At 44.1% G+C, this 27,683-nt stretch overlaps 1 protein-coding gene across 1 annotated transcript in view; it reads right to left on the reverse strand.

The window, feature by feature from the left end:
- The window catches only part of LOC137376881 (mucin-6-like), a 316,041-nt gene that overhangs the window by 285,121 nt on the left and 3,237 nt on the right, over window positions 1-27,683 (reverse strand). The window contains exons 4-5 of the mRNA XM_068045837.1: window positions 10,873-10,982; window positions 10,606-10,757 (exon numbers count right to left, since the gene is read on the reverse strand). Coding sequence (XP_067901938.1) covers window positions 10,606-10,757; window positions 10,873-10,982 — 262 coding nt within the window. The remainder of the gene's footprint in view (window positions 1-10,605; window positions 10,758-10,872; window positions 10,983-27,683) is intronic.

A 27,683-nucleotide genomic window follows, 5' to 3' on the forward strand; every position in this document is an offset into this window, starting at 1 on the left:
ACTTCATTGGCTGTAGAGCACCTTGGGATGTCCTGAGGCTGTGAATGTTTCTTTATAAATGCATGTCTTTTTAAAAATGTTGCCTATTCTCAAACTGGGTTGGTGCTCGCTTTAAAATAACTTGGCAGTTATTTAATGTAAGCATCTCCAAAGCTTACACCAACAAGTTGCCCATCAGAAAAGTTTCCAAACAGCGAAAAGCTGGGGCCCACAACCAATCCCTAGTTACATCACCTCAATCCAAGAAAGTCTCCTTTATGCTCCTATCTCTCAACTACATTTACATCCATGGTCTGAGGCTGACTCCAATTCCATGTTTCTCAATGTTAACTAATAATCGCTTGTTCATAACCTAATCAATGCTTTCCGAAAATTCATGTCTATGATAGCAGATAATTCTCTGCTACCGCTTCAGTGTCTATGAAAGAACTCTAATAGATTAGTTAGACATGAGCTAACTTTCACAAAATCACACTGATTCTCACCAATCAGCTTATACTTCTACAAACTCATTTTCTGCAACCACAATAGTGGATTTTAGCAATTTTCTCACTAACAATCTTAAGTCGTTGTCCATGGCACCCCAGCATTGAGTAGTGATGTAATGTTAGCTATGTTCCAATTCTCTGGTACAATCCAGCATACTTTAAAATGTCATTATAACCAATGCATTCTGAAATTCTTTCCCAACATCTTTTAATGCTCTTTAGGGAGATTTATCTGGCTTCAATCCAATTATTTAACTAGTTAGTCTCATGCAGCTGCATATTGGAAATTAAGGCCAAATTCATTATTCAAGTTAAGCAGCGTTAAGAGGGCAGCAGGGTAACTGGAGTAAGGTGGAACAGAGGGGAGAGGGGAAGACTGCACATTGAGAGATAGAGCAGAGCAAAAGAATGTGGAAGGGCAGGTAGAGGAGATCAAGTGAGAGGTCGAGCGGAGAGCAGCAGGGGAGAGAAGGGAGTGGCAGCTGTGGAAAGAAAGCAGAAGAGTAAGGATGGCAAAGGGGAGAGGCAGGGATGTAAGAAGTTGGCTGGGGAATGGAAGTATCTGGTGGGGAAATGATAGGGAAGGGGACAAGATGAAGAATCATGAGAAGGGAGCGGAAGGCAAAAAAGTGGGAGGGGGCTGCACGAGCTGGTAAGATAAGTGGAGGAACAGCTAGGTAGGAGATCCTAATGATGAATAGGGAGTAGCAGTTGTCTCCAGTAAGCCAGGATGAAAAAATAACATAGATCTCCCTCTTTGTCTCACCTTTCATTGATATTATCCTAAAAATAATTCCAGGCTTTCCCTTCCACCCCTTTCAAGAATATTCTCTGATCCTATCTAGCATTCACTACAAGAAAAAAACTAACATGGGCTCTGTTCCCACAGGGAGTGTTTACATAGAGAAGGGTGGGGGAAGGAGGGTGTGCGGCCATAGAGACAGAATATTATGCATGAATAAGGGTGTTAAAAAATTAAACCAACAATAGGCAAAGTTTAAAAATTGATAAGTGACTTTTGCAGTGAACTTCTTCCTGTAGTTACTGTTGCATCATAAAATTCTTAATTTTTCAACAATAACTTCTGAGCTGTTCATGCCTGAGTAGTTTTAACGATGAGCTTTAACATATTGCCTATTAACAGTGTTCTACAGTAATACATTAAATGACAAGCAATTAATACAACCTGGTTCCTCCTCAGCTTGATTAAGCTTGACCTGTGTCTCTAGACTATGTGACCTCCAACTGTCCTGAGAGCTCCATCTTTTGGAAGGAAGATGGTCTATCTGAGTGGCGTGAAACAGGGCTGTGTTCTCGCACCTACACTGTTTGGGATCTTCTTCTCCCTGCTGCTCTCACATTCGTTCAAGTCTTTAGAAGAAGGAATTTTCCTCCACACAAGATCAGATGGCAGGCTGTTCAACCTTGCCCATCTAAGAGCGAAGACCAAAGTACGGAAAGTCCTCATCAGGGAACTCCTCTTTACTGACGATGCTGCATTAACATCTCACACTGAAGAGTGTCTGCAGAGACTCAGCGACAGGATTGTGGCTGCCTGCAATGAATTTGGCCTCACCATCAGCCTCAAGAAAATGAACATCATGGGACAGGACGTCAGAAATGCTCCATCCATCAACATCGGCGACCATGCTCTGGAAGTGGTTCAAGAGTTCACCTACCTGGGCTCATGCAGAAATCAACAAGCGCATGGGAAAGGCGTCCGCTGCTATGTCCAGACTGGCCAAGAGAGTGTGGGAAAATGGCGCACTGACACAGAACACAAAAGTCCGAGTGTTTCAAGCCTGTGTCCTCAGTACCTTGCTCTATGGCAGTGAGGCCTGGACAATGTATGTCATCCAAGAGCGACGTCTCAACTCACTCCATCTTCGCTGCCTTGGCATCAGGTGGCAGGATTGTATCTCCAACGCAGAAGTCCTCGAGGCGGCCAACATCCCCAGCACATACACCCTACTGAGCCACCGGCGCTTGAGATGGCTTGGCCATGTGAGCAGCATGGAAGATGGCAGGATCCCCAAGGACGCATAGTACAGCGAGCTCGGCACCGGTATCAGACCCACTGGCTGACCATGTCTCCGCTCTAAAGACATCTGCAAACGCGACATGAAGTCCTGTGACATTGACCACAAGTCGTGGGAGTCAGTTGCCAGTGATCGCTCGAGCTGGCGGGCAGCCATAAAGGTGGAGCTAAAGAGTGGCGAGTTGAAGAGACTTAGCAGTTGGCAGGAAAAAAGACAGAAATGCAAGGAGAGAGCCAACTGTGTAACAGCCCCAACAACCAATTTTATCTGCAGCGCCTGTGGAAGAGTCTGTCACTCTAGAATTGGATTTTATAGCCACTCCAGGCGCTGTTCCACAAACCACTGACCACCTCTAGGTGCTTACCCATTGTCTCTTGAGACAAGGAGGCTAAAGAAAGAAAGAAAGAAAGGTCTATCTTTATACTATTCAGCTACCATGGACTATACATGGTCAACTCTGTCCTTACTATCTTCTTCTTGGAATTTCTTCGTGGACAAAGATTTTGGGAAGGTTGTAGTCATTGGTTGCAGGCCCGCTGTTGGCTAGTCAGGCCTATCTGTGACTGGCAGATTTTCCCACAGCGGATACAAGTGAAGGTGTAGTCGCCGCTGGGGAGAATTGGATCGATCCTTCTCCTCCTTTTCTCTTTCATGCTGGTTCTTTGCTCAGTCTCAAAGGTGTCTGTAGCCCTCTTGATGTAGCGTCTCCAGGCATCACGATCTATGGCCTGCGCATCCCACTTGCAATGGGCAATGTGGCACACAGAGAGGGACTTCTTCAGGGAGTCCTTGAAACTTTTGCATGGAGTCCCTCTATTCTTTTTACCCATGGTCAGCTCTCCATACAACATGATCTTGGACAGGCGACGGTCATCCATCCGGGCAATGTGACTCTCCCAACGCAGTTGACTTTGTAGGAGGATGGCCTCAATGCTGGTGATGTTGGCTGTTTCCAGGACTTCAATGTTTGTGATGTGGTCCTGCCAGTGGATCTTGAGGAAGCTGTGGAGGCAGCACTGATGGAAGTGCTCTAGAAGGTATACATGACTGTGGTATAGGACCCATGACTCGGCACCATACAGAAGGATGGTGAGGAATTTGGCTTTGTACACTTTGAGTTTGTTCTGTGTTCTGAGGCTGTGATTGCTCCACACTCATTTGTAGAGTGTTCCGAATGTTTGCTTTTGAGAGTCTGTTGTCCACTTCCTTGTCTAAGGTGGCATCAAACGAGATGACGCTCCCCAAATAAGTAAATTACTTGACTGCATTCAGCTTGGTTCACTCAATGACAATGTTTGGTGGTCAATATTCTTCTTGGGATACAGGCTGATGCAGGACTTCAGTTTTCTTTAAATTGATTTTTAGTCTGAAGAGTTGGGCTGCCTCAGAAAAATATGTTGTAATGCGTTGCAGATCTGACTGACTGTGGGCCAGGACAGCACAGTCATTGGCAAAAAGAAGCTCATGGATGAGTTTTTCTTGTGTCTTTGTGTGAGCCTGAAGACGCCTGAGGTTGAAAAGGCCTCCCTTAGTCCGGAAATGTACGTAAACTCCCGCCTTAAGGTCTTCCATTGCCTGCTGCAGCATCATGCTGAAAAAGATGGTGAATAGAGTCGGGGCCAGCACACATCCCTGCTTCATGTCATTGGAGATTCGGAAGAGTCTCGAGAGGTCACTGTTTTGCTTGACTTGTCCGTACTGATTTTCATGAAACTGCTTCACCATGGCCAGGAACCTGGGTGGGCATCCAAGTTTTTCAAGGATTTTCCAAAGTCCATCTCTGCTCACAGTGTCGAATGCCTTGGTGAGGTCTACGAAAGTGACATACAGGATTTTGTTTTACGCACGACACTTTTCTTGCAATTGTCTGAGTGCAAATACCATGTCTGTGGTGCCTGAGTCAAACATGCAGCACCCTTCAATGTAAACTGAGGAACATCCAAAATGACTGGTGAATCGCACTTGCAGAAAAAACTCAACTGTACGATGATACTGGCAGCATAAGAAGTTTCGATGAAGCACTAAAATCTGTACATGGACCAGCAAATCAAACCCAAAACCCCCTGAGGAGTGCTGAAACCACACTAGCTCTTTGGGAGGTTTTCCTCTGCAATGGTAGGCACAAGCCTGTTCAGAAGTATTCTAGCCAGGATCTTTCCAGCAATAGGAAGATCCCACAATAGTTGGAACAGTCTGATTTTTCTCCTTTGTTTTTGTACAAGGTGATGATAACGACATCACGAATATCCTGTGGAATCTTGCCATGTTCCCAGCAGGCCATGAAAAATTCATGGAACTTGGTGTATAGGGTATCGCCACCATACTTCAAGGCTTCCGGTGGAATTCCATCAACGCCGGGGGCTTTGTTGCTCTTCATCTGGTTGATGGCGGTCACAGTTTCCTCCAGAGTTGGGCTCTCATCCAGTTCTTCTTTGACAGGCTGTTTTTGGATGCAATTGATGGCAGTATCATGCACTGCGTAATTGGCGCTGAAGAGAGTTTCAAAGTGTTCTGACCAGCGATCCAGGACTGACTCCTTGTCAGTGTGTAGGGTCTTGCCATCATTGCACCTCAGGGGTTTTGGATTTGATGGGATGGTCCATGTACAGATTTTAGTGCTTCATAGAAACTTCTTATGTCTCTAGTATCAGTATACAGTTGAGTTTTTTCCGCAAGTGCAATCCACCAGTCAGTTTGGATGTTCCTCGGTTTACATCGAAGGGTGTTGCATGCTTGACGGTCTTTTTCTCTTGGCTGGCCGGCTGAGCCAGGTGGGCCTGATGAGCTGACCTCTTGATTTTTAGCAGATCTCGAATTTCCTTGTCATTTTCATCAAACCAGTCCCTATTCTTCTTGGTGCTGGGTCTGATGACCTCGTTTGAAGTATCCAGTACTGCAGCTTTGATGTGTTCCCAGAGTTCTTCTGGAGTGGAATCAGCAGTGAGATCAGGATGGTCCAGTCTAGTCTGTAAGGTTTCTTGATACCTATCTCTGCAAGATGAGGTTTGAAGGTTGCTGACTCAAAATTTCTTTGATGGGTGTCTCTAGGCCTGTTCTTAGGCTTAAGCTTGACATGGGAGTTCAGCTTTGAACAAACAAGTCTGTCCGACAGTCAGCATTGGGCATGATTCTAGTATGCAGGACATCCTTTAGGTCACACTGGCGCACCAAGATGTAATCCATCAGGTTCCAGTGTTTAGAGCGGGGATGCATCCATGTGGTCTTGAAGTGATCTTTTTGTTGAAAGAAGGTGTTGGTTATGGACAGCTGCTTTTCTGCACAGAGTTCCAAGAGTAAACGTCTGATTTCATTACAGTTTCCAACTCCATGGTTTCCAAGCACTCTCTTCCATGCCAGGCTGTCACAGCCCACTCTGGTGTTGAAATTGCCAAGGACGACAATTTTGTTCTTGGGAGGGGCATTCTGGATGAGTTGACGGAGATCTGTGTAGAACTTATCTTTGTCACCTGGGTTAGTCTTCAGGGCTGGAGCATAAACGCTGATGACAGTTGCATGCTGCTGGTCTTGGAGGGGGAGGCGCGGGGACATGAGGTGGTCGGAATGGCCGGTTGGCAGGCTTGAAAGTTTAGCGGCAACAGCTTTCTTCACCATGAAGCCGACACTGAAGAGGCATTACTATCTAATTATTAATTATCCCATCAAACTGACACCATGCTACCAACTCAAGATGAGCTGTTTATATAGCATCCTCACCGCCTTGACCTTTATCTCTGTCTTACAGGCTTGTTACTGCAAGGTGGACACAAAATTGGCTCAGTGGCAGGGAGCAAAGGGTAATTGTTGATGGGTGTTTTAGCAACTGCAGGGCTGTTTCCAGTGGCATTCCGCAGGGCTCAGTACTGGGTCCTTTGCTTTTTGTGGTATATATTAACGATTTGGGCATAAATGTAGCTGGCATGATCAAGAGGTTTGCAGATGACACAAAGATTGGCCGTGTGGTAGATAGCAAGGAGGATAGCTGTAGGCTGCAGCAAGATATTGATGGTCTGGTCACATGGGCAGAAAAGTGGCAAATGGAATTCAACTTGGAGAAGTGTGAGGTGATGGATTTGGGGAGATCAAACAAGGCAAAAGAATACACGATTAATGGGAAAATACTGAGTGTAGAGGAAGTGAGGGACCTTGGAGGGAATGTCCACAGATCCCTGCAGGTAGCAGGACAGGTTGATAAGGTGGTTAAGAAGGCATATGGAATCCTTTCCTTTATTAGCCAAGGTATAGAATACAAGAGCAGGGAGGTTATGCTGGAACTGTATAACTCATTGGTTAGGCCACAACTTGAGTACTGTGTGCAGTTCTGGTTACCTCATTACAGAAAGGATGTAATTGCACTAGAGAGGGTACAGAGGAGATTTATGAGGATGTTGCCAGGACTGGAAAAATGCAGCTAAGAGGAAAGATTGGATAGGTTGGGATTGTTCTCCTTGGAACAGAGAAGGCTGAGTGGATATCTGATTGAAATGTACAAAATTTTGAGGGGCCTGGATAGAGTGGAGGTGAAGGGTCTATTCACCTTAGCAGTGAGGTCAGTGACGAGGGGGCATAGATTTAAAGTGAGTGGTAGAAAATTTAGAGGGGGAGATGAGGAAAACCCTTTTTCACCCAGAGGGTAGTGATGGTCTGGAACTCACTGCCTGAAAGGGTAGTTGAGGCAGAGACCCTCAACTCATTCAAAAGGAGTCTGGATGTGCACCTCAAGTGCCGTAAGCTGCAGGGCTATAGACCAAATGCTGGAAGACGGGATTAAAATAGGTGGATAGTTTTTTGACTGGCACAGACATGCTGGGCCAAGTGGCATCTTTCTGTGCCTTAAACTTTCGATAATTCGATGATTCTATTGCCCTCTAGAATGTGTAGGTTCTCCTCTGATCTGTAAGTGTCAAGCTTTACAATTTGTTCCCAAACAAAACCTGTTATTTGTAAGCTCAGCTAATATATCAAGAACCACTTGTCATACATGAGAGGGTCTGATTGGGGAGATGATCAACTAGTTATAGTCAATATTTTTCCAACTTTTTTATTTCCCTGATATCTTCCTCTGTGAAATATCGGTTGAAGTGCAGATGGTGGAGGTAATGGATGAGGTGAAAATTGATAGGCAAGATATTCTGGAAAGGCTGGCTATGCTTAGAGTGGATGAGTTGCCTCGGCTGGATGGATTGCATTAGAGGTTGCTAAAGAAAGTGGGAGTGGAAATAGCGAAAGGGCTTGCCATAATCTTCCAATCTTCCCTAGATCTGGGGGAGGTGGCAGAGGATTAGAGAGTGGCAAAAGTGACATCCTTATTCAAGAAAGAGTGTAAGGATATAGATCTGTACAAGACTATGGCAGGTTTAGATAGTGTAGACAAAGACAAGCTGTTCACATGGGCACAGATTTAAGGTTTTGGGCAAGAGATGGGAGGTGTGAGGAAGAACATTTTTATGCCTTGACTGGTAGTAACCTGGAACTCACTGCCTACCAGTTTGTTAGAAATGGAGACAATGAACCATATCAAAAGGAAATTGGATGGGCACTTGAGGAAAATAAACTTACAGGACTACGGGAATAGAGCCGGGGAATGAGACTGATTAGATTGCTCTAAAGAGAGCCTGCATGGACTCGATGGGCCAAATGGCCTCCTGCTGTGCCATTATGACTCTATGCAATGCAAAAAATCCAATATGGAGGTGAGGTCATGGCTACAGATTGAAAAGAGAGCTCTTGAATTATCCCAACAACTCTCATGGACCATGTTGCATTACACAAGAAGTGCCTCGTTTACCTTCCAGGAATATATTGATATATATATATTCTAGAGTCCATTATCAAAGATTTTATAGCAGAGCACTTGGAGAACAATGGTAGAATCAGACAGTCAGCATGGATTTACGAAAGGGAAATCATACTTGATAAATCTACTAGAATTCTTCGAGGATGTAACTAGTAGAGTTGATGAGGGAGAGCTAATGGATGTGATTTATTTGGACTTTCAGAAGGCTTTCGACAAAGTCCCACATAAGAGATTAGCATGCAAAATTAAAGTGCATGGGATTGGGGGTAGTGTATTGCGATGGATAGAAAATTAGTTGGCAGACAGGAAACCAAGAGTAGGGATAAATGGGTCTTTTTCCGAATGGCAGGCAGTGATTAGTGGGGTACCGCAGGGATCGTTGCTAGGACCCCAGCTATTTACAATATATTAATGATTTAGATGAGGGAACTAAATGTAACATCTCCAAATTTGCAAATGACACAAAACTAGGTGGGAGTGTGAGTTGTGAGGAGGTTGCAGGGAGGCTTCAGGGTGATTTGGACAAGTTGAGTGAGTGGGCTAATGCATGGCAGATGCAGTATAATGTGGATAAATGTGAGTTTATCCACTTTGGTAGCAAAAACAGGAAGGCAGGTTATTATCTGAATGGATATAAACTGAGAGAGGGGAATATGCAACGAGACCTGGGTGTTCTCGTACACCAGTCACTGAAGGTAAGCATGCAGGTCCAACAGGCGGTAAAAAAGGCAAATGGTATGTTGACCTTCATAGCGAGAGGATTCAAATACAGGAGCAGTGATGTCTTGCTGCAATTATACAGGGCCTTGGTAAGGCCACACCTGGAATATTGTGTGCAGTTTTGGTCTCCTTATCTGAGGAAGGATGTTCTAGCTATAGAGGGAGTGCAGCGAAGGTTTACCAGACTGATTCCTGGGATGGTGGGACTGACGTATGAGGAAAGATTGAGTCAGTTAGGATTATATTCGCTGGAGTTCAGAAGAGTGAGGGGGATCTCATAGAAACCTATAAAATTCTAACAGGACTTGACAGGGTAGATGCAGGAAGGATGTTCCCGATAGTGGGGGAGTCCAGAACTAGGGGTCATAGTCTAAGGATACGGGGTAAACCATTCAGGATTGAGATGAGGAGAAACTTCTTCACCCAGAGAGTGGTGAACCTGTGGAATTTGCCACCACAGAAAACAGTTGGAGTTAGATATACCTCTTTGGTTTAAAGGGATCAAAGGATATGGGCGAAAGCGGGAACAGGTTTCTGAGTTGGATGATCAGCCATGATCATAATGAATGACAGAGCAGGTTTGAAGGGCCGAATGGCCTAATCCTGCTCCTATTTTCTATGTTTCTATATCTACTTGTTTTTAATCCACTAATTATCTTTTTTAATACACTGTAGGTTCATTAGTTTATCAAGTAACAACTTCTCCCATCCTACTGATATCAATTCCTTTCTTATTCCTTCGACAATGTCGTAGTTTAAGCACAAGACCTTAGTTTGTGATCTATTTTTCTCCCTTCGGTCCTGATACTGAATTCATTTATATTATGGTCCCTACTCCTAAAATACTTCCTTACTATTGGTTCATAAGTTATTGCTTGCTCAATACTCATAGCTAAATCAACTTTCATCGGGTTTCCGATGAAGGGTCACTGACCCGAAACGTTAACTCTGCTTCTCTTTCCACAGATGCTGCCAGACCTGCTGAGAGATTCCAGCATTTCTTGTTTTTATTTCATCTGTTCCTTTGTTAACTTTAAGGTGTGCAGTTTTAGGAAATTATCTTGAATATATTCAATAAACCTATTTCATTTTCTTCCTATGCTGTTCTCTCCCAATCAATAATCACATTAAAATCTCATAATAGCACAAAGACCATTACAAGTAAATTTGAAGATGATGATTGAAGGATTGAAATGGCATCAGCTCAAATGAGCATTAGCTGACATTGCAGTGAAGTACTAAGGAACCTGTCTGCATTGTCAGAGATATTGTTTTTCCAATAAACCATTAAACCGAGTTTCCATTTCTCTGTTCCAATAGTTCATGTGCACATTAATGATCTCATGATATTGGTTGAGGAAGAGCAGGAGGCCCTGGACAACAGTTCTCCTTTAACAAAGACTGCCAAAAACAGATCAATTGGCCATTTGTCTCGCTGAATGTGGAATTTTCTTATGTACATTGTGGCTGCTTGTGCTTGTCTAAATAACATTCTTTCATTTGCATTGCCTGCTTTTTAGAAGTTAGTTAGTCATTCAGGAAATACAAGTGTAAAGTTCCTTACCATTTCATACAGTCCTTCGCAATTCCCTCACCCGGTTTATATGAAACACCACTGTATTCGCACGAACAATGGTCAGGGTGAACGCATCCTTTCCCCTCATCCAGCACCAATCCCTCCGGACATATACAGCCAGATACACATTTTGTTGTTAACTGAGGACAGTTACATTTGAAAATAATTTACTTAAAATGTACAATATATTGTACAAAGACAACTTTCGGCAGTTTAATTGGATAAATTAAATTTATGCTGTATTTTTCTACTTACACATTGACCTTCTGTAGCAAGCATCTGACATGTTGGTGCACAAGCAGCTCCATATTCCCTTTCTTGTGCATTTTCACAGTTAAAGTAAATTTTGGGAGGATAACATTGTTCTGGAAAGAAAGACTCACGTATCATTTTCAAAAATGTTCCATGCTGTATTGTTTAATAATAATTTGTTTTCTAATTATTGATAAGAATATATAATGTTCAAGTGTATGTCAATCTTCTGTAACATTGCACAAGGAAATAAAGATCAGGCTTCAGGAAAAATTGGAATGAAAAGGCAGGGAATAATTGGATCAGGACACATAGTTGTAATTCTGTGCTCATTTATAAGTTATACTCAGTCCTTATTTTTATATATTTCTTTTGTAATTTCCTACGTAAAGTTGTCATGCTGTAATTATACCCTCCCAGTCATGGTGGTGCTGCAGCACTTCCATAAACTAGAGGGTATAATTACATCATGTAAAATCAACAGAGGCAGCTTCCTTTATAAATGTGAAAAAAAGAATTGTAAAATGGATAACGTTGTCAGAAATTGTGCACAGCCATAAGATTTTTAATATATTGTTAGTTGTTTTTCTGTGGTGCTGGATCTGAGGACTGAAGACAAAGTTTAGTCTTCCGATGAAAGGAGATTAGAGGGCAAGGGACAACTGGAGCAGGGCATGCTTAAATAGTTTAATGCCCATTTTAAATTCATTCCTTTGACCTTATTTCTATGTAATATTTAAACTTACTGTAATGTGGGAAGCAGAGAAGTAGAGTTAGTTGGAGCATAGGAGATTCTCCATAGTTACAGGCTGAGGAGCTAGGAGGCAAAGCTGAGGTGCAACAGCATCCCCATTGGTGGAAGGGTGTAATTACAGCATGACAAATTTGTATTGGCAGTTTCCATTACAAAAAGAGACAGAGGAAATTATAATTGGGAATATGTGTCACCAGAAGTGCACATGCACATAACGTTATGAACGTAATATTTATGTTATATATTACATTCAGCAAGTGGGACATGCACTTGAAACCTCTGTCAATCTTATCTAATGGGTACCAAGATAAATGTTTCCATATTTATGTACACCACCTGTTAGAGCACTGTGATAGATGTTTTCAGCTTGTTTATTACAGAACACTTAACCAGATAATGCATGGTGTAAACCTACTTTATAGTAGATGTATATAGTTAAAAAAAAGGTTTTCAGGTTACTATGCCCAAAAGGTATCTCTGTGGCAGGGTTTTAAGGACACAAATATAAGGACTAAATTTACCATTTCAATCTAACTTTTTAAAGCTTTCCCTGCAGGAGTTTTAACACCACATTTCCTCTCTATTGAATATTTATACATCTCCTTTGTCCTATGTATGCCATTGGTCAAGGGCCTGCAACTGCTCTCACGTGGCCGCCACTGTTACTTTCTTGCATTCCCAGTTATCTTCTCTCAGTGTCATACCTCACCTACTAATTTGGTGGCCCTGACCAATATATAACCTCCTTTTCCTCTCCTTCTGGCCTTAGTGGAAGCTGCTGCTGTAGTCTGCTTGCCCACCCCTCTCCCTTAAATGTACTTGATTATATTGTACTTATACCACAGAAACAAACCATTTGGCGTAAAAAGTCCACCTTGTTGTTAATGCTCCACACATGCCTCCTCCCACCATTCTCCATTTAACCTCATCAACATGTCCTTCTATTCCTTCCTCCCTCATGAGTTCAACTAGCTTCACTTAATGCATCCATGCTAGTCACCTCAACTACTCCCTGTGGTAGTGAGTTCCACATTACAACCACTCTCTAGGTAAAGAAGTCTCTCCTGAATTCCTAATTTGATTTATTGGCTGCTATCTTATATTTATGGACCTTAGTTTTGACATTGCCTGTAAGTGAAAACATCTTCTCTGCATTTATCCTATCATACCCTTTTTTAAACTTATGTGGTATCATTCTAGTAACTGTTATTTTTTTCACTTTCTCCAGTGCCTGTGTATCCTTTTTATAATGTGGAGACCAGAACAGTTCACAAGATCCTAAGTATGATCTAATCAAGGTTCGATACAACTGTAACATAACTTCTCTGCTTTTCAATTCTATCTCTTTAGAATGAACCCCAGTGCTCTGTTTGCATTTGTTAATGGCCTTATTAATCTGTCTTGCTACTCTTCGTGGCATGTGTATCTGTACCCTCAGATCCTTCTGTTCCTCGACACCATTTAGACACTTATTTTCCAAGGATTATGTGGCCTCCTCATTCTTCCTAACATAAATGTACCACCTCACACTAAATATTTTGAAATTCATTTGCCAATTACATGCCCATTCTGCAAGTTCATTCATATCTTTCTGTATTTTGTTGCAGTCGTCCTCTGTAATAACTATAGCCCCAATTGAGCGTTGTCCACAAATTTTGATATACTTCCATTTTTTGAGTCTAAATCATTAATGTGAACAACAATGTACCGATCCTTGTGGAACACCACTTCCCATCTTCTGCCAGTCTAAGTAACTCATTTTAGCCACAACATGGAGGTACCATCTGAAGAAGAGGTCAGTTTTAAAAAAATTTAAAACTGCCAAAGTTGCCTGGCTGTGATTGTGGAGGAGTACCCACTCCATGGGATGGCCCGCAGCTGCAGCTGTGGCCAAGCGACCTTGACCGGCGCAGGTTATGTGTGGGAGGGAGGGGTGGGTTATGCCTCATGAGATGAAGCACAGCACTCCCCTACTTCCTGAAGTGAGCCCACCATGGCTTCCTGGCTGTGGTCAAGGCCAACGTCTCCAGCCTGTACTGTCGAGCGGAAATCCCAGCCGGCGCGGGAACAGGGCCTAATTGGCCCTACTTGTCCTCAATTGGCTACCCGTCACTTGTAGGCGGGTAGGCATTCCGAACCCAACCCAGCCCCTCCAAAAATGACTTGGGGCCAGGATTGTGGCTCCAAACTGGCAGGACAGCCAGTGGCACGAATCTATGAACCCACCTGTTTCTGATGCCGACCGCGACCTACTTTTAAAATTCAGCCCCACATCGGCTGAACTTGGTGTTACGACCAGGTGAGAAAGGGGTCTAGGGTTCCCTTTCAGCCTTCACCCGGTCTTACCGTAATAGGGTTTAACTTTAAACATCATTTTTTAGCTCCCCATTGATGAACCCTTGTTCACTAACTTCCAATTGTAAGGCAAAGAAACTAGCCAAACAGGTTTTCTTAGGTTTAAACAAAAAGGTTGAAATTTATTCAACTTAAACTTAAACTCTAATTCGGTTAACGCTCACATGCATATGTGATACACACATGTAGATAGTGACAGAAAAGAGCAGAAGAAAATAAAGTGGAAAAGTTTGAGGCAATCTCTGAAGAGGGTTTTTTTACGGTTCTTCGAGCTCACTGTAGAGTCTTTGATTGTACGTAGATCTTGCTCTTTGTTGAGGCCCAGTATTCTTCTTAAACCTTGTTCTCTGTAGGAGACCTTTCTCTCTTGGGGTTTATGTGTCTTCAGTGGATTTGGAGTTCCATGAGAAAGAGAGGGAGAGCTGGACTTGAGAGGTCTTCTTCAGTCCAGGAGCATACTGCAATCTCTCTGTTCAAAACTCTTGGGACATTTCAGAAAAACTAGGTTGCCAAGCCTAGTCATGTGACTAGTTGGTCTGACCACGTCTGTTTGTGAATTTGACCATCCCATCAGTCATCCTGCAATTTGAGCTCCCTCACCTTCAATACCTGGTGCTCAAAGTCCATTATGGGTTAACTTGGATAAGGGAAGTAACCCCTTTGTTTCCCCAAGCACTGTCTGTTAATATGCAAATGTCTTTCCAGCCAAGGGCCTGGTGATTTTTTTTTAAACAAGTCCTTTCTTCACTTCAGCAACAGTTTTCAAATCAATGTTCATATGACAAAATTAATGTGCCTCGTTCTTGGCAGGTGTGGGGGGGGTTGGTGGTGGATGGTCTGCATGACACCTCCACAACCAGTGGATAAAATGCGATTTGAAAAAAGCACATTTCATTAAAAGGGTCAACAAAAAATATAAGATACAGAGAAAGATGCATTTCTCTCATTTATTCCCACTCATTCATAAATCCTAAAACTTATTACAGTCTGTCTTTTCTGAGTGGCAGTGCTGCTTTAATTTCCACTTTTTGGCATCCCAATAAACATGTTTTTTTGGGGGGAAGATTTGACTTCTGTTTGCCCATTTCCATGGCTGCCTAGGGTCTTTAAGATGGTTAGGTTTAATTAACCCTGAGTTAGAATTTATTTGCTCAGGAGAGTCAGTAGTGGGCGTGTCTATCCTGAACTCTCTTTGAGTGCTTTGCTGAGTCATGCTTCAGGGGATGCGTGGTTCTCTTTTTTTCTGACTGTGGGGGAAGATTCTTTGCTAATCTCCCCTTTGTCCTCTGGGACACTCCAACCTGCAGGTATTTGTGCAGACTCTATTGCACTCCCCTGTGGCACTTCAACTAGGTGAGGCATCGCCCTCACAGTTTCTCTGCCACCTAGAGGTCTTTCTTTGCCTCTGCAGGTTCCTGTAAATGCTGTTATCAACTCTGGTGGGGTGCTTCTAGTGTCTGCATTTACGTAGGAGGATGTGGGGTCTAACCTTTCACATTTCTTCGGGGTTGGCTGACCGGAAAGTAGGAGTTTTCATCTGGAATTCCTCCTGTGTTCTCTTTAACATGCCATCTTGGTCGCTTTTTCCCCTTCCCCTTTCCCTTTTGCCAGCTTTGTGCCTGCTTGTCTCCTTTTGTTCGGGATGGGGGTCTCTTACAGTTCACCAGCCCTTTGCTGGAGGGTCTTCCTAACCCTGGTACAGGACTAAGGGGTGCAGGTTTCATTGTAGGTTTCCCCTCAACCTGGCACATGGGGCAACTCCTGCAGTACTCCACCACATCTTTTTTGAGTTTTAGCCAGTCAAACTGCTTTAGTCTTTCATATACTGGCATGTACAGCTACTGTAGTCTCGTGGACCCTTCTTAATATTTGTCTCCGGTACCTCTGCCGTGCCACTAACTGGTGAACCACTGTCCACTCCTTGCTCTAAGGTCTGTGAGGAGAACTCCATTTCCTCATCAGTACTTCATTCTTTAAATAGTAGCAATCAGGGACTCCCTCTGCTTCACTTTCAGACTGGGTAGCCTGTGCTAAGTCTTGCAATACTGGGTCAGCTCGCTGAGCCTCACCTGGGGAAAATCTATTTAGTTCATTCCCTGGGTCTCCTAACTTCCCAAAGAAAGTCTCGGACAGGCAGATCTCATGGTCATCTGCCTGCAGTGCTAATTTAGTCTCCTCTGGGGGAGCTGGTTTGATCATGGCCTGATTCACTACACAGTCAGGGAAACTGCAGGGATCCGTCTCCTGCCACTGCCCTGTCTTTCTGACCTCCTGCGGTCTTTCTTGCACCACTGGAGGGGCTACCACCTTCACCTCCTCGAGATCATTACCCAGGAGCAGGTCAACCCCGGCCACAGGCAAACTAGGTACAATCCCTACGGTCACCGGTCCCGAAACTAGGTCGCACACCAGGTGCACCTGGTGTACAGGTACAGGCATACACTGCCCTCCAGTACCATTCACCACCATTCTGATGTTCACTGCACTCTCTGGGGAAAAGGTCAGGCCTTTTCCCAGTAAAAGGGATCTAGTGGCCCTTGTGTTCCTGAGAATTACTATGGGCTTGCTGGCTCCACTCGATGGGTATGGGGTTATTTTCCCTTCAAACACAAAACCCTGATAACCCTCAGGAATCCTATTGAATTTTCCTGCACTTGCAGCCGTAAGCTTCCTGGGTCTCACTCTTACTGCAGTTAAAACCACAGCTTGTTCTGCTGTGCCTTCCATCAGGGTCCCGTCTTCACCGAACGGGTGTGCCCTGATTAACCCTACCAGTTTTCCCTTTAGTTTCCAGCAATCAGCTTTTAAATGCCCTGCTTTATTACAATGGAAGCAAACAGGTCTCCAGATCTCACTCCTGCTCACAGCACCTTCCTTTTTGGCTGGAAGAGGGCCCCCTGTGTCTTCTGCTTTCCTTTCTCTTCCAGGACTGCCAGAGCTTCGATCACCGTCCCACTCTTCGTCTTTTTCGGATTTGTGGGGGTGACTGAGAAAGGTTCTCCCCTGGGAAACTGACTTATAAATTAAAGCAAACTCATTTTGCTGGGCTCTCTGCTGGGCTGGGCTCTCTGAACCCACTGCTTCTCTACATGGGTCTTTATAGAGAGTGGGAGAGAGTTTTTAAATTACTCTAACAGAATTACTTCTCTGAGATTCCCATAGCTGAGCTGTACTTTAAGAGCATTCAGCCCCTGGTCAAAAGACAGCTGCTTACTTCTTTCAAACTCCAGTTAAGTTTGATTAGATTGCTCCTTGAGGGTTCTAAACTTTTAGCAATAGGCTTTGGATACTAATTCATATGCCCTAAGGATAGCACTTTTTGTGAGTTCATAATTTGATGAACTCTTGTCTGGCAAAAGGGAATAGACCTCATGGCTTTTCCAGTTAGCTTGCTTTGTAATAAAAGAGGCCAGGTCTCAGCTGGCCATTTTTGCTGCCTTGCCAGTTTCTCAAAGGACACAAAATATCCTTCTACATCCTCCTCATGGAATTTTGGAATTAGTTGAGCTAGTTTTAACAATTCTGTACCCAGCCCTGAATTATGCTGCTCTATATTGGCCATTCTTTCACTGGGGTTACTCTGTTGCCCCCTAGTTAACTCAAGCCACTTCAGCTCTCTCTCTTTGCATTCCTTCTGGAATATTCTTTCTCTTTCTCTCTCCTGTCTCTCCTGTTCCTTCTGTCTTTTCTCACGTTCCCTCTGGAAGGCTCTGTCTTTCTCCCTCTCCTGTCTCTCTCTCTCTCTTTCCCTGTCTTCTAATTCAAGTTTCCTCTGCTCCAATTGTATCTTTGCTAACAATACCCTGTCAGAGACTACTTCTAACCCTGTTTCTGCTTCTTCAGATTCAAGGGAAAAATGGTTGGCCACTAATCTTAAGAGTTCAGGCTTCCTAGCCTTGCCACATACATTGATCCCACACTGCTCAGCCATTTTCCTCAACTCCTCCATGGACAGTGTTTTTAACTTATCCCAAGTTACTTCACCCTGGCTTGGGGAGCTATTAGCTTCAGTCGCAGACATGTTAGTATTCAATCACACACAACCACAAGAAAACCTGTATTGAAATCTTGCTCTTTTTTGATTGGAAACAATTTGGCTTCTCACTTCCAATTTCTCTCATTTGTCTGTGGGTCAATTCCGGATGCTAGCACCCACATTTTTGTTACAGCCAAGTGAGAAAGGGGTCTAGAGTTCCCTTTCAGCCTTGACCTGGTCTTATTGTAACAGAGTTTAATTTTAAACACTGTTTTTTAGCTCCCCCTTGATGAATCCTTGTTCACTATCTTCCAATTATAAGGCAAAGAAACTAGCTAAACAGGTTTTCTTAGGTTTAAAGAAAAAAGGCTGAAATTTATTAAACTTAAATTCCAATTCAGTTAACGCCTAGGGATACACGACGCACCCACGCTAGCATACATACATGAAACACACATGTAGATAGAAAAGAGCGGAAGAAAATTAAGTGGAAACGTTTGAGGAAATCTCTGAAGAGGGTTTTTGTTTCGGTTCTTTGAGCTCACTGTAGAGTCTTTGACTGTAGGTAGATCTTGCTCTTCGTTGGGGCCCAGTATTCTTCTTAAATCTTGTTCGCTGTAGGAGACTTTTCTCTCTTGGGGTTTATGTGTCTTCAGTGGATTTGGAGTTCCGTGAGAAAGAGAGGGAGAGTCAGACCTGAGAGGTCTTCTTCAGACCAGGAGCATACTGCAGTCTCTCTGTTCAAACTGTTGGTACAATTCTGAAAAACCAGGTTGCCAAGCAGGTCATAGGTCTACCATGTGGTAACTTATTGAAGGTGTTTTGAAAATCCAAATATATATTTTCTACTGCATTACCCTTATCTATACTCTCTGTTACTTCTTCAAATAATTCAATGATGTTGACAAGCCCTCTTGAAATCTTTTTTTAATTCATTCATGGTGTCGCTGGAAAGACCAGCATTTATTGCCAATCTCTAATTGCGCTTGAAAAGGTGGTGGTGAGCTATCTTCTTCTACTGCTGCAGTCCATGTGCTTTCTGTAGGTACACCCACATTGTTGTTAGGGAGGGAGTTCTAGGACTTTGACCCAACAACAATGTAGGGATGGCAATACATTTCCAAGTCAGGATGATGTGTGGCGTGGAGGGGTGGTGATGGTGTTCCCACGCATCTGCTGCCCTTGTTCTTCTCGGAAGTAGAGGTCACAGCTTTGGAAGGTGCTTTCAAAGGAGGCTTGGCAAGTTGCTGCAGTGCATCTTGTCGATCGTACACACGGCTGCCATTGTGTTTAGTTTAGAGATACAGCACTGAAACAAGCCCTTCGGCTCACCGAGTCTGTGCCGACCATCAACCACCCATTTTATACTAATCCTACACTAATCCCATATTCCTACCGCATCCCCACCTGTCCCTATATTTCCCTACCACCGACCTATACTAGGGGCAATTTATAATGGCCAATTTACCTATCAACCTGCAAGTCTTTTGGCTTGTGAGAGGAAACCGGAGCACCCGGAAAAAACCCACGCAGACACAGGGAGAACTTGCAAACTCCACACAGGCAGCACCCAGAATTGAACCCAGGTCGCTGGAACTGTGAGGCTGCGGTGCTAACCACTGCGCCACTGTGCAGTGTCTACCAGAGGTGGAGGGAGTAAGGGTTTAAGGTGGTGGATGGGTTGCCAATCAAGCAGGGTGATTTATCTTGGATGGCATTTAGCTTCTTAAGTGTTGTTGGAGCTGCACTCATGCAGGCAAGTGTAAAGTATTCCATTACACTCCTGTCTTGTGTCTTGTGGCATTGGGGAGTGAGGAGGTGAGTTACCCACCACAGAAGTCCCAGCCCCTGCTTTTGTTTTTTTTTTGTTTTCATTTGTGGGATGTGGGCGTCGCTGGCTAGGCCAGCATTTATTGCCCATCTCTAACTGTCCCTGGGCTGACTCATTTGTGAGAGGTCATTTTAGGAGTCACATGTAGGCCAGATCAGGTAAGGACAGCAGATTCCTTTCCCTAAAGGACATTAGTGAATCAGATTTGTTTTTACAAAAATCGACAATGGTTTCATGATCACTGTTAGACTAGCTTTTAATTCCAGATTTATTAATTGAATTCAAATTTCACCATCTGCCGTGGCGGGAGTTGAAGCTATGTCCCCAGAGCATTTGCCTGGGCTCTGGACTACTAGCCCAATGTCATAGCTTTGTCAGGGGGAGATCATGTCTGACAAACTTGATTGAACTTTTCGAGGAGGTGACTAGATGTGTAGATGAGGGTAAGGCAGTTGTTGTAGTCTACATGGACTTCAGTAAGGCTTTTGATTAGGTCCCGCATAGGAGATTGGTTAAGAAGGTAAGAGCCCATGGGATCCAGGGCAATTTGGCAAATTGGATCCAAAATTGGGGGGCTTGGTAAAAGGAGACAGAGAGTGATGGTCGAGGGTTGTTTTTGCAGTTGGAAGCCTGTGACCAGTGGTGTACTGCAGGATTAGTGCTGGGACCCTTACTATTTGTAGTGTACATTAAAGATTTAGATGTGAATATAGGAGGTATGTTCAGTAAGTTCGCAGATGACATAAAAATTGGTGGTGTCGTGAATAGTGAGGAGGAAAGGCTTAGATTACAGGATGATATAGTTGGGCTGGTAAGATGGGTGGAGCAGTGGCAAATGGAATTTAATCCTGAGAAGTGTGAGGTGATGCATTTTGGGAAGATTAATGAGGCAAGGGAATATACAATGGATGGTAGGACCCTAGGAAGTACAGAGGTCAAAAGGACCTTGGTGTACTTGTCCAAAGATCACTGAAGGCAGCAGCAAAGGTAGATAAGGTGGTTAGGAAGGCATGTGGGATACTTGTCTTTATTAGCTGAGGCATAGAATATAAGAGCAGGGAGGTTATGATGGAGCTGTATAAAACGCTAGTTAGGCCACAGCTGGAGTACTGTGTACAGTTCTGGTCACCACACTATCGGAAGGATGTGATTGCACTGGAGAGGGTGCTGAGGAGATTCACCAGGATGTTGCCTGGGCTGGAGCATTTTGGCTATGAAGAGAGACGGGATAGGCTGGGGTTGTTTTCCTTGGAGCAGAGAAGGCTGAGGGGGACCTGATTGAGGTATACAAAATTATGAGTGGCATTGATTGGACAGATAGGAAGAAACATTTTCCCTTAGCGGAGGGGTCAATAGCCAGGTGGCATAGATTTAAGGTAAGGGGTGGGAGGTTTAGAGGGGATTTGAGGAAAAACTTTTTCACCCAGAGGGTGCTTGGAATCTGGAATACACTGCCTGAAGAGGTGGTAGAGGCAGGAACCCTCACATCATTTAAGAAGTATTTCGATGAGCACTTGAAATGCCATAGCATACTAAGCTAGGGGCCAAGTGCTGGAAAATGGGATTAGATTAGATAGGTGCTTGATGGTCGGCACAGATACGATAGACCGAACGGCCTGTTTCTGTGCTGTATAACTCTACGACTCTATGACATTACCACTACGCCACTGCCTCCCCATATAAATACAGATTCAATTTATGTGGCTGGTCCAGTTATGTTTTTGGTCAATGGTAACTCAAAGGATGTTGGTGGTGGGGATTCAACAATGGTAATGCCGCTGAATGTCAAGGGGAGATGGTTAGATTCTCTTTTGTTGGAGATGGTCATTGTTTGGCAATTGTGGACAGCAAATGTTACTTATCACTTATCAGCCGAAGCCTGAACTTTACTGAGGTCTTGCTGCATGTGGGCATGGACTGCTTGATTATCTGAGAAGTTGTGAATGGAACTGAACACTGTACAATCATGAACGGACATCCACAATTTTAACCTTATGATGGAGGGACGGTCATTGATGAAGCAGCTAAGGATGGTCAGGCCTTGGACAATACCTTGAGGAACTCCTGCAGCCATGTCCTGGGAATGAGATGATTAGCCTCCTACAACAACACCCATCTTTCTTTGTGCTCGGTGTGATTCCAGCCAGAGGAGAGATCCCCCCCGATTCCCTTTGACCTCAAGTTTACTAGAGTGAATTGAATTGGCTGAAGTCTGGCATTTGTGATGCTGGGGACTTCAAGAGGAGGCCGAGATGGATCAGCAACTCGGCACTTCCGGCTAAAGATTGTCGCAAATGCTTCAGCCTTATCTTTTGCACTGATGTGCTGGGCTCCCCCATCATTGAGGATGGGGATATTTGTGGAGCCACCTCCTCCAGTTAGTTGTTTATTTGTCCACCACCATTCACTGCTGGATGTGGCAGGACTGCAGAGCTCAGATCTGATCCGTTGGTTATGGGATTGCTTAGCTCTGTCTATCGTATGCTGCTTACGCAGTTTGGCATACAGATAATCCTGTGTTGTAGCTTCACCTGGTTGACACCTCATGTTAAGGTATGCCTGCTGCTGCTCCTGGCATGCCCTCCTGCACTCTTCATTGTACAGCCTGTGGCATGTGGGAAGTCATGGTCGCACCATGTGTCCTAGACAAACACATCTGCAGGAAGTGTCACTGGCTTCAGAAGCTTGAGCTCCAGGTTTCAGAACTCGAGCGGCAGCTGGAGTCACTACTGTGCATCCGCGAGGTGGGGAATACGTGGAAAGCATGTTTAGGGAGGTGGTCACAACACAGATTAGGAGCATGCAGGCAGATAGGAAATGGGTGACCACCAGGCAGGTAGTGCAGGAGTCCCCTGATATGATCTCACTCGATAATCGGTTTTCCATTTTGGATACTAGTGCAGGTGATGGTTGCTCAGAGGAGTGCTGTCAGAGCCAAGTTTGTGGCACCACAGGTGGCTCAGCTGCACAAGAGGGGAGGAAGAGGAGTGGAGGAGCAGTAATGATAGGGGATTCATTAGTTAGGAGAAGAGACAGGCGTTTCTGCGGCAGTAAACGTGACTCCAGGATGTTGCCTCCCTGGTGCCAGGGTCAAGGATATCACGGAGAGGCTGCAGGACATTCTTCTGGGGGAGGGTGGAAAAGCCAGAGGTTGTGGTCAACATTAGTACCAATGACATAGGCAAGAAGGGGGATGAGCTCCTGAAAGCAGATTTTGGAGAGCTAGGAAGGAGATTAAAAAGCAGGAATTCAAAAGCAGTAATCTCAGGATTACTCCCAGTCCCACGTGCTAGTTAGCATAGGAATAGGAGAATTGTGCAATTGAATGTGTGGCTGAAGAACTGGTGTAGGAGGGAGGGCATCAGATTTCGAAGACATTGTGACCAGTTCTGGGGTAGGTGGGACCTGTACAAGATGGAAGGGTTGCATCTTAGCAGGACTGGGACGAATACCCTTGCAGGCAGATTTGCTAGTGCTGTTGGGGAGGATTTAAACTAAATTGTCAGGGGGATGGGAACCTGACAGGGAGCTCAGATTGGAGGGAAGCAAAACTGGTCACTAGTCAGGGGTGTGGGAACCAGGAGCAAGTATTAGAGAGGAATACCAAGGTGCACAAAATACTGGGGGAGATAGACAGCACTAGAGTAGGGAATAGTAAGTTATTTGGTGGGGTCAGAGTCAGGGATAAAGTAATAAAGTCTGAATCAGGGTTAATGTGCATGCATGTGAATGCACCGAGTGTAGTTAATAAGACTGGTGATTGCCATGTGGAAATATGATGTTGTGGCTATAACAGAGACCTGGCTCACAGAAGGGCAGGACTGGATGTTAAATATTCCTGGATACAAGATGTTCAGGAAAGAAACAAAAGGGAAAAAGGGGGGAGGGGTGGCGGTATAGATTAATGAGAGCATTGCAGTGCTGGAGAAAAAGTATGTCTTAGAGGGGTCAAGGACAGAATCAATTTGGCTAGAGCTATGGAAGAAAAAAGGTGCAATTACATTGCTCAGTGTTGTCTATAGGCCACCAACTAGTGGGAAGGATGTGGAGGAACAAATTTGCAATGGTAGGATAGTTTTAACGGGGGACTTTAATTATCCAAATATAGACTGAAATAATAGTAGTGTAAAGGGAAGTGAAGGGCAAGAGTTCCTAGAGTGTGTTCAGGAAAATTTTCTACAACAGTATGTTACTGGTTCAACAAGAAAGGAGGCACTGCTAGACCTGGTTCTTGGGAATGAGGTGGGCCAAGTGGATCAAGTATCAGTAGGAGAGCATTCAGGGGACAGTGATCATTGTATCAGAAGGTTTAGGCTGACTACGAAAAAGGACAAAGAGCAATCCAGGGTAAGAATAATTAACTGGGGGAAGGCCAATTTCAATGGGGTAAGAATGAAGCTGGGGTGAATAAATTGGAGTCAAAAGCTGGCCGAAAAACCGGTAGATGAACAATGGGCTGCCTTCAAAGAAGAGATATTTCGGGCACAGTCAGGGTATGTTCCCTCGAAAAGGAAAAGTACAGCAAACAAATCCAGAGCTCACTGGATGACAAAGGAGGTCGAGATTAAGATAAAGAAGAAAAAGTGTGTTTATACAGATACCAGGTAGAAAATACTATTAACAACCATGCTAAATATAGAAGGTTCAGAGGGGAAGTATAAAAGGAAATAAGAGAAGCAAAGAGAGAGCATGAGAAGAAACTGGCAGCTAGCATTAAAGGAAATCCCAAAGTTTTCTATAGGCATATAAATAGTAAAAGACTGGTAAAAGGAGGAGTGGGGCCAATTAGAGATCAGAAAAGGGAGTTACACATGGAGGTAGAGGGCATAGCTGAGGTATTAAATGAATACTTCGCATCTGTCTTTACCAAGGAAGAAGATGCAACCCAGGAAATGTTGAAATAGGAGGTAAGTCAGACACTAGAGGGGTTTAAAATTGATAAAGAGGAAGTATTAGATAGGCTGTCTGAACTTAAAGTGGATAAAGCACCAGGGCCAGATGTGATGCATCCAAGGATACTGAGGGAAGTGAGAGTGGAAATCGCAGAGGTGCTGGCCATAATTTTTCAGTTTTCCTTAGACTCAAGGGTGGTGCCAGAGGACTGGAGAATTGCAAACGTTACACCCTTGTTCTAAAAAGGTTGTAAAGATAAGCCCAGCAACTACAGGCCAGTCAGTTTAACATCGGTGGTGGGAAAATCTCTGGGAAAAATAATTCGGGACAAAATCAATAGTCATTGTCGACAGGAATAGTGCCGGAAGACTGGAGGATAGCAAATGTTGTCCCCTTGTTCAAGAAGGGGAGTAGAGACAGCCCTGGTAATTATAGACCTGTGAGCCTTACTTCGGTTGTGGGTAAAATGTTGGAAAAGGTTATAAGAGACAGGATTTATAATCATCGTGAAAAGAATAAGTTCATTAGCGATAGTCAGCACGGTTTTGTGAAGGGTAGGTCGTGCCTCACAAACCTTATTGAGTTTTTCGAGAAGGTGACCAAACAGGTGGATGAGGGTAAAGCAGTGTATGTGGTGTATATGGATTTCAGTAAGGCGTTTGATAAGGTTCCCCACGGTAGGCTATTGCAGAAAATACGAAAGTATGGGATTGAAGGTGATTTAGTGCTTTGGATCAGAAATTGGCCATCTGAAAGAAGACAGAGGGTGGTGGTTGATGGCAAATGTTCATCCTGGAGTTTAGTTACTAGTGGTGTACGCAAGGATCTGTTTTGGGGCCACTGCTGTTTGTCATTTTTAGAAATAACCTGGAAGAGGGTGTAGAAGGGTGGGTTAGTAAATTTGCGGATGACACGAAGGTCGGTGGAGTTGTGGATAGTGCCGAAGGATGTTGTAGGTTACAGAGGGACATAGATAGGCTGCAGAGCTGGGCTGAGAGATGGCAAATGGAGTTTAATGTGGAAAAGTGTGAGGTGATTCGCTTTGGAAGGAGTAACAGGAATGCAGAGTACTGGGCTAATGGGAAGATTCTTGGTGTGTAGATGAACAGAGAGATCTTGGTGTCCAGGTACATAAATCCCTGAAAGTTGCTACCCAGGTTAATAGGGCTGTTAAGAAGGCATATGGTGTGTTAGCTTTTATTAGTAGGGGGATCGAGTTTCGGAGCCACGAGGTCATGCTGCAGCTGTACAAAACTCTGGTGAGACCGCACCTGGAGTATTGCGTGCAGTTCTGGTCACCGCATTATAGGAAGGATGTGCAAGCTTTGGAAAGGGTGCAGAGGAGATTTACTAGGATGTTGCCTGGTATGGAGGGAAGGTCTTATGAGGAAAGGCTGAGGGACTTGAGGCTGTTTTCGTTGGAGAGAAGGAGGAGGAGAGGTGACTTAATAGAGGCATATAAGATAATCAGAGGGCGAGATAGGGTGGATAGTGAGAGTCTTTTTCCTCGGATGGTGATGGCAAACACGAGGGGACATAGCTTTAAGTTGAGGGGTGATAGATATAGGACAGATGTCAGAGGTAGTTTCTTTACTCAGAGAGTAGTAGGGGCGTGGAGCGCCCTGCCTGCAGCAGTAGTAGACTCGCCAACTTTAAGGGCATTTAAGTGGTCATTGGATAGACATATGGATGAAAATGGAATAGTGTAGGTCAGATGGTTTCACAGGTCGGCGCAACATCGAGGGCCGAAGGGCCTGTACTGCGCTGTAATGTTCTAATTCTAATTCACATGGACAAATGCGCGCTAATTAAGGAAAGCCAGCATGGATTTCTTAAGGGAAAATCATGCTTAACTAACTTGCTGGAGTTTTTTGAGGAGGTAACAGAGAGGGTTGATGAGGGCAATGCTGTTGATGTGGTGTACATGGACTTTGAAAAGGTATTTGATACATTGCCACACACAGACCTGTGAGCAAATTTGTAGCTCATGGAATAAAAGGGACTGTAACAACATGGATACGAAATTGGCTGAGTGACAGGAAACAAAGAGTAGTGATTAATGGATGTTTTTCGGGCTGGAGGAAGATTTGTAGTGGAGTTCCCCAGGGATCAGTGTTGGGACAGTTGCTTTTCCTGATATATATTAATGACATAGACCTTGGTGTACAGGGCACAATTTCAAAGTTTACAGATGATACGAAACTTGGAAGCATTGTGAACAGTGAGGAGGACAGTGTAGAACTTCAAAGGGACATAGACAAGTTGGTGGAAAAGGCAGACAAGTGGCAGATGAAGTTCAATGCAAAGAAATGTGAAGTGATTAATTTTGGTAGGAAGAACATGGAGAGACAATATAGAATAAAGGGCACAATTCTAAATGGGGTGCAGGGGCAGAGTGACCTGGGTGTATATGTGCATAAGTCATTGAAGGTGGCAGGACAGGGTGAGAGAGCAGTTAATAAAACATACTGTATCCTTTATTAATAGGGGCATAGAGTACAAGAGCAAGGAAGCTATGTTGAATTTGTATAAGACACTAGTTCGGCCTCAGCTGGATATTGCGTCCAATTCTGGGCACTGCACTTGAGGAAAGACATGAGGATATTGGAAATAGTACAGAAGAGATTCACAAGATTAGTTCCAGGGATGAGGAATTTCAGTTATGAAGATAGATTGGAGAAGTTAGTTCTGTTTACCTCGGAGAATAGAAGGCTAAGAGGTGATTTCATAGAGGTATTCAAAATCATGAGGGGTCTGGACAGAGTAGATAGAGAGAAACTGTTCCCACTCATGAAAGGATCAAGAACGAGAGGGCACAGATTTCAAGTATTTGGTAAGAGAAGCAAAAGTGACATGAGGAAAAACTTTTTCACGCAGCGAATGGTTAAGGTCTGGAATGTACTGTCTGAGAAAGTGGGGGAGACAGGTTCAAATGAAGCATTTAAAAGGGAACTAGACAGGTGTATGAAAGGGAAGAATGTGCAGGGTTATGGGGAGAGGGCAGG

Source organism: Heterodontus francisci, chromosome 14 (genome assembly GCF_036365525.1).
Source record: "Heterodontus francisci isolate sHetFra1 chromosome 14, sHetFra1.hap1, whole genome shotgun sequence".
NCBI lineage: Eukaryota > Metazoa > Chordata > Chondrichthyes > Heterodontiformes > Heterodontidae > Heterodontus > Heterodontus francisci.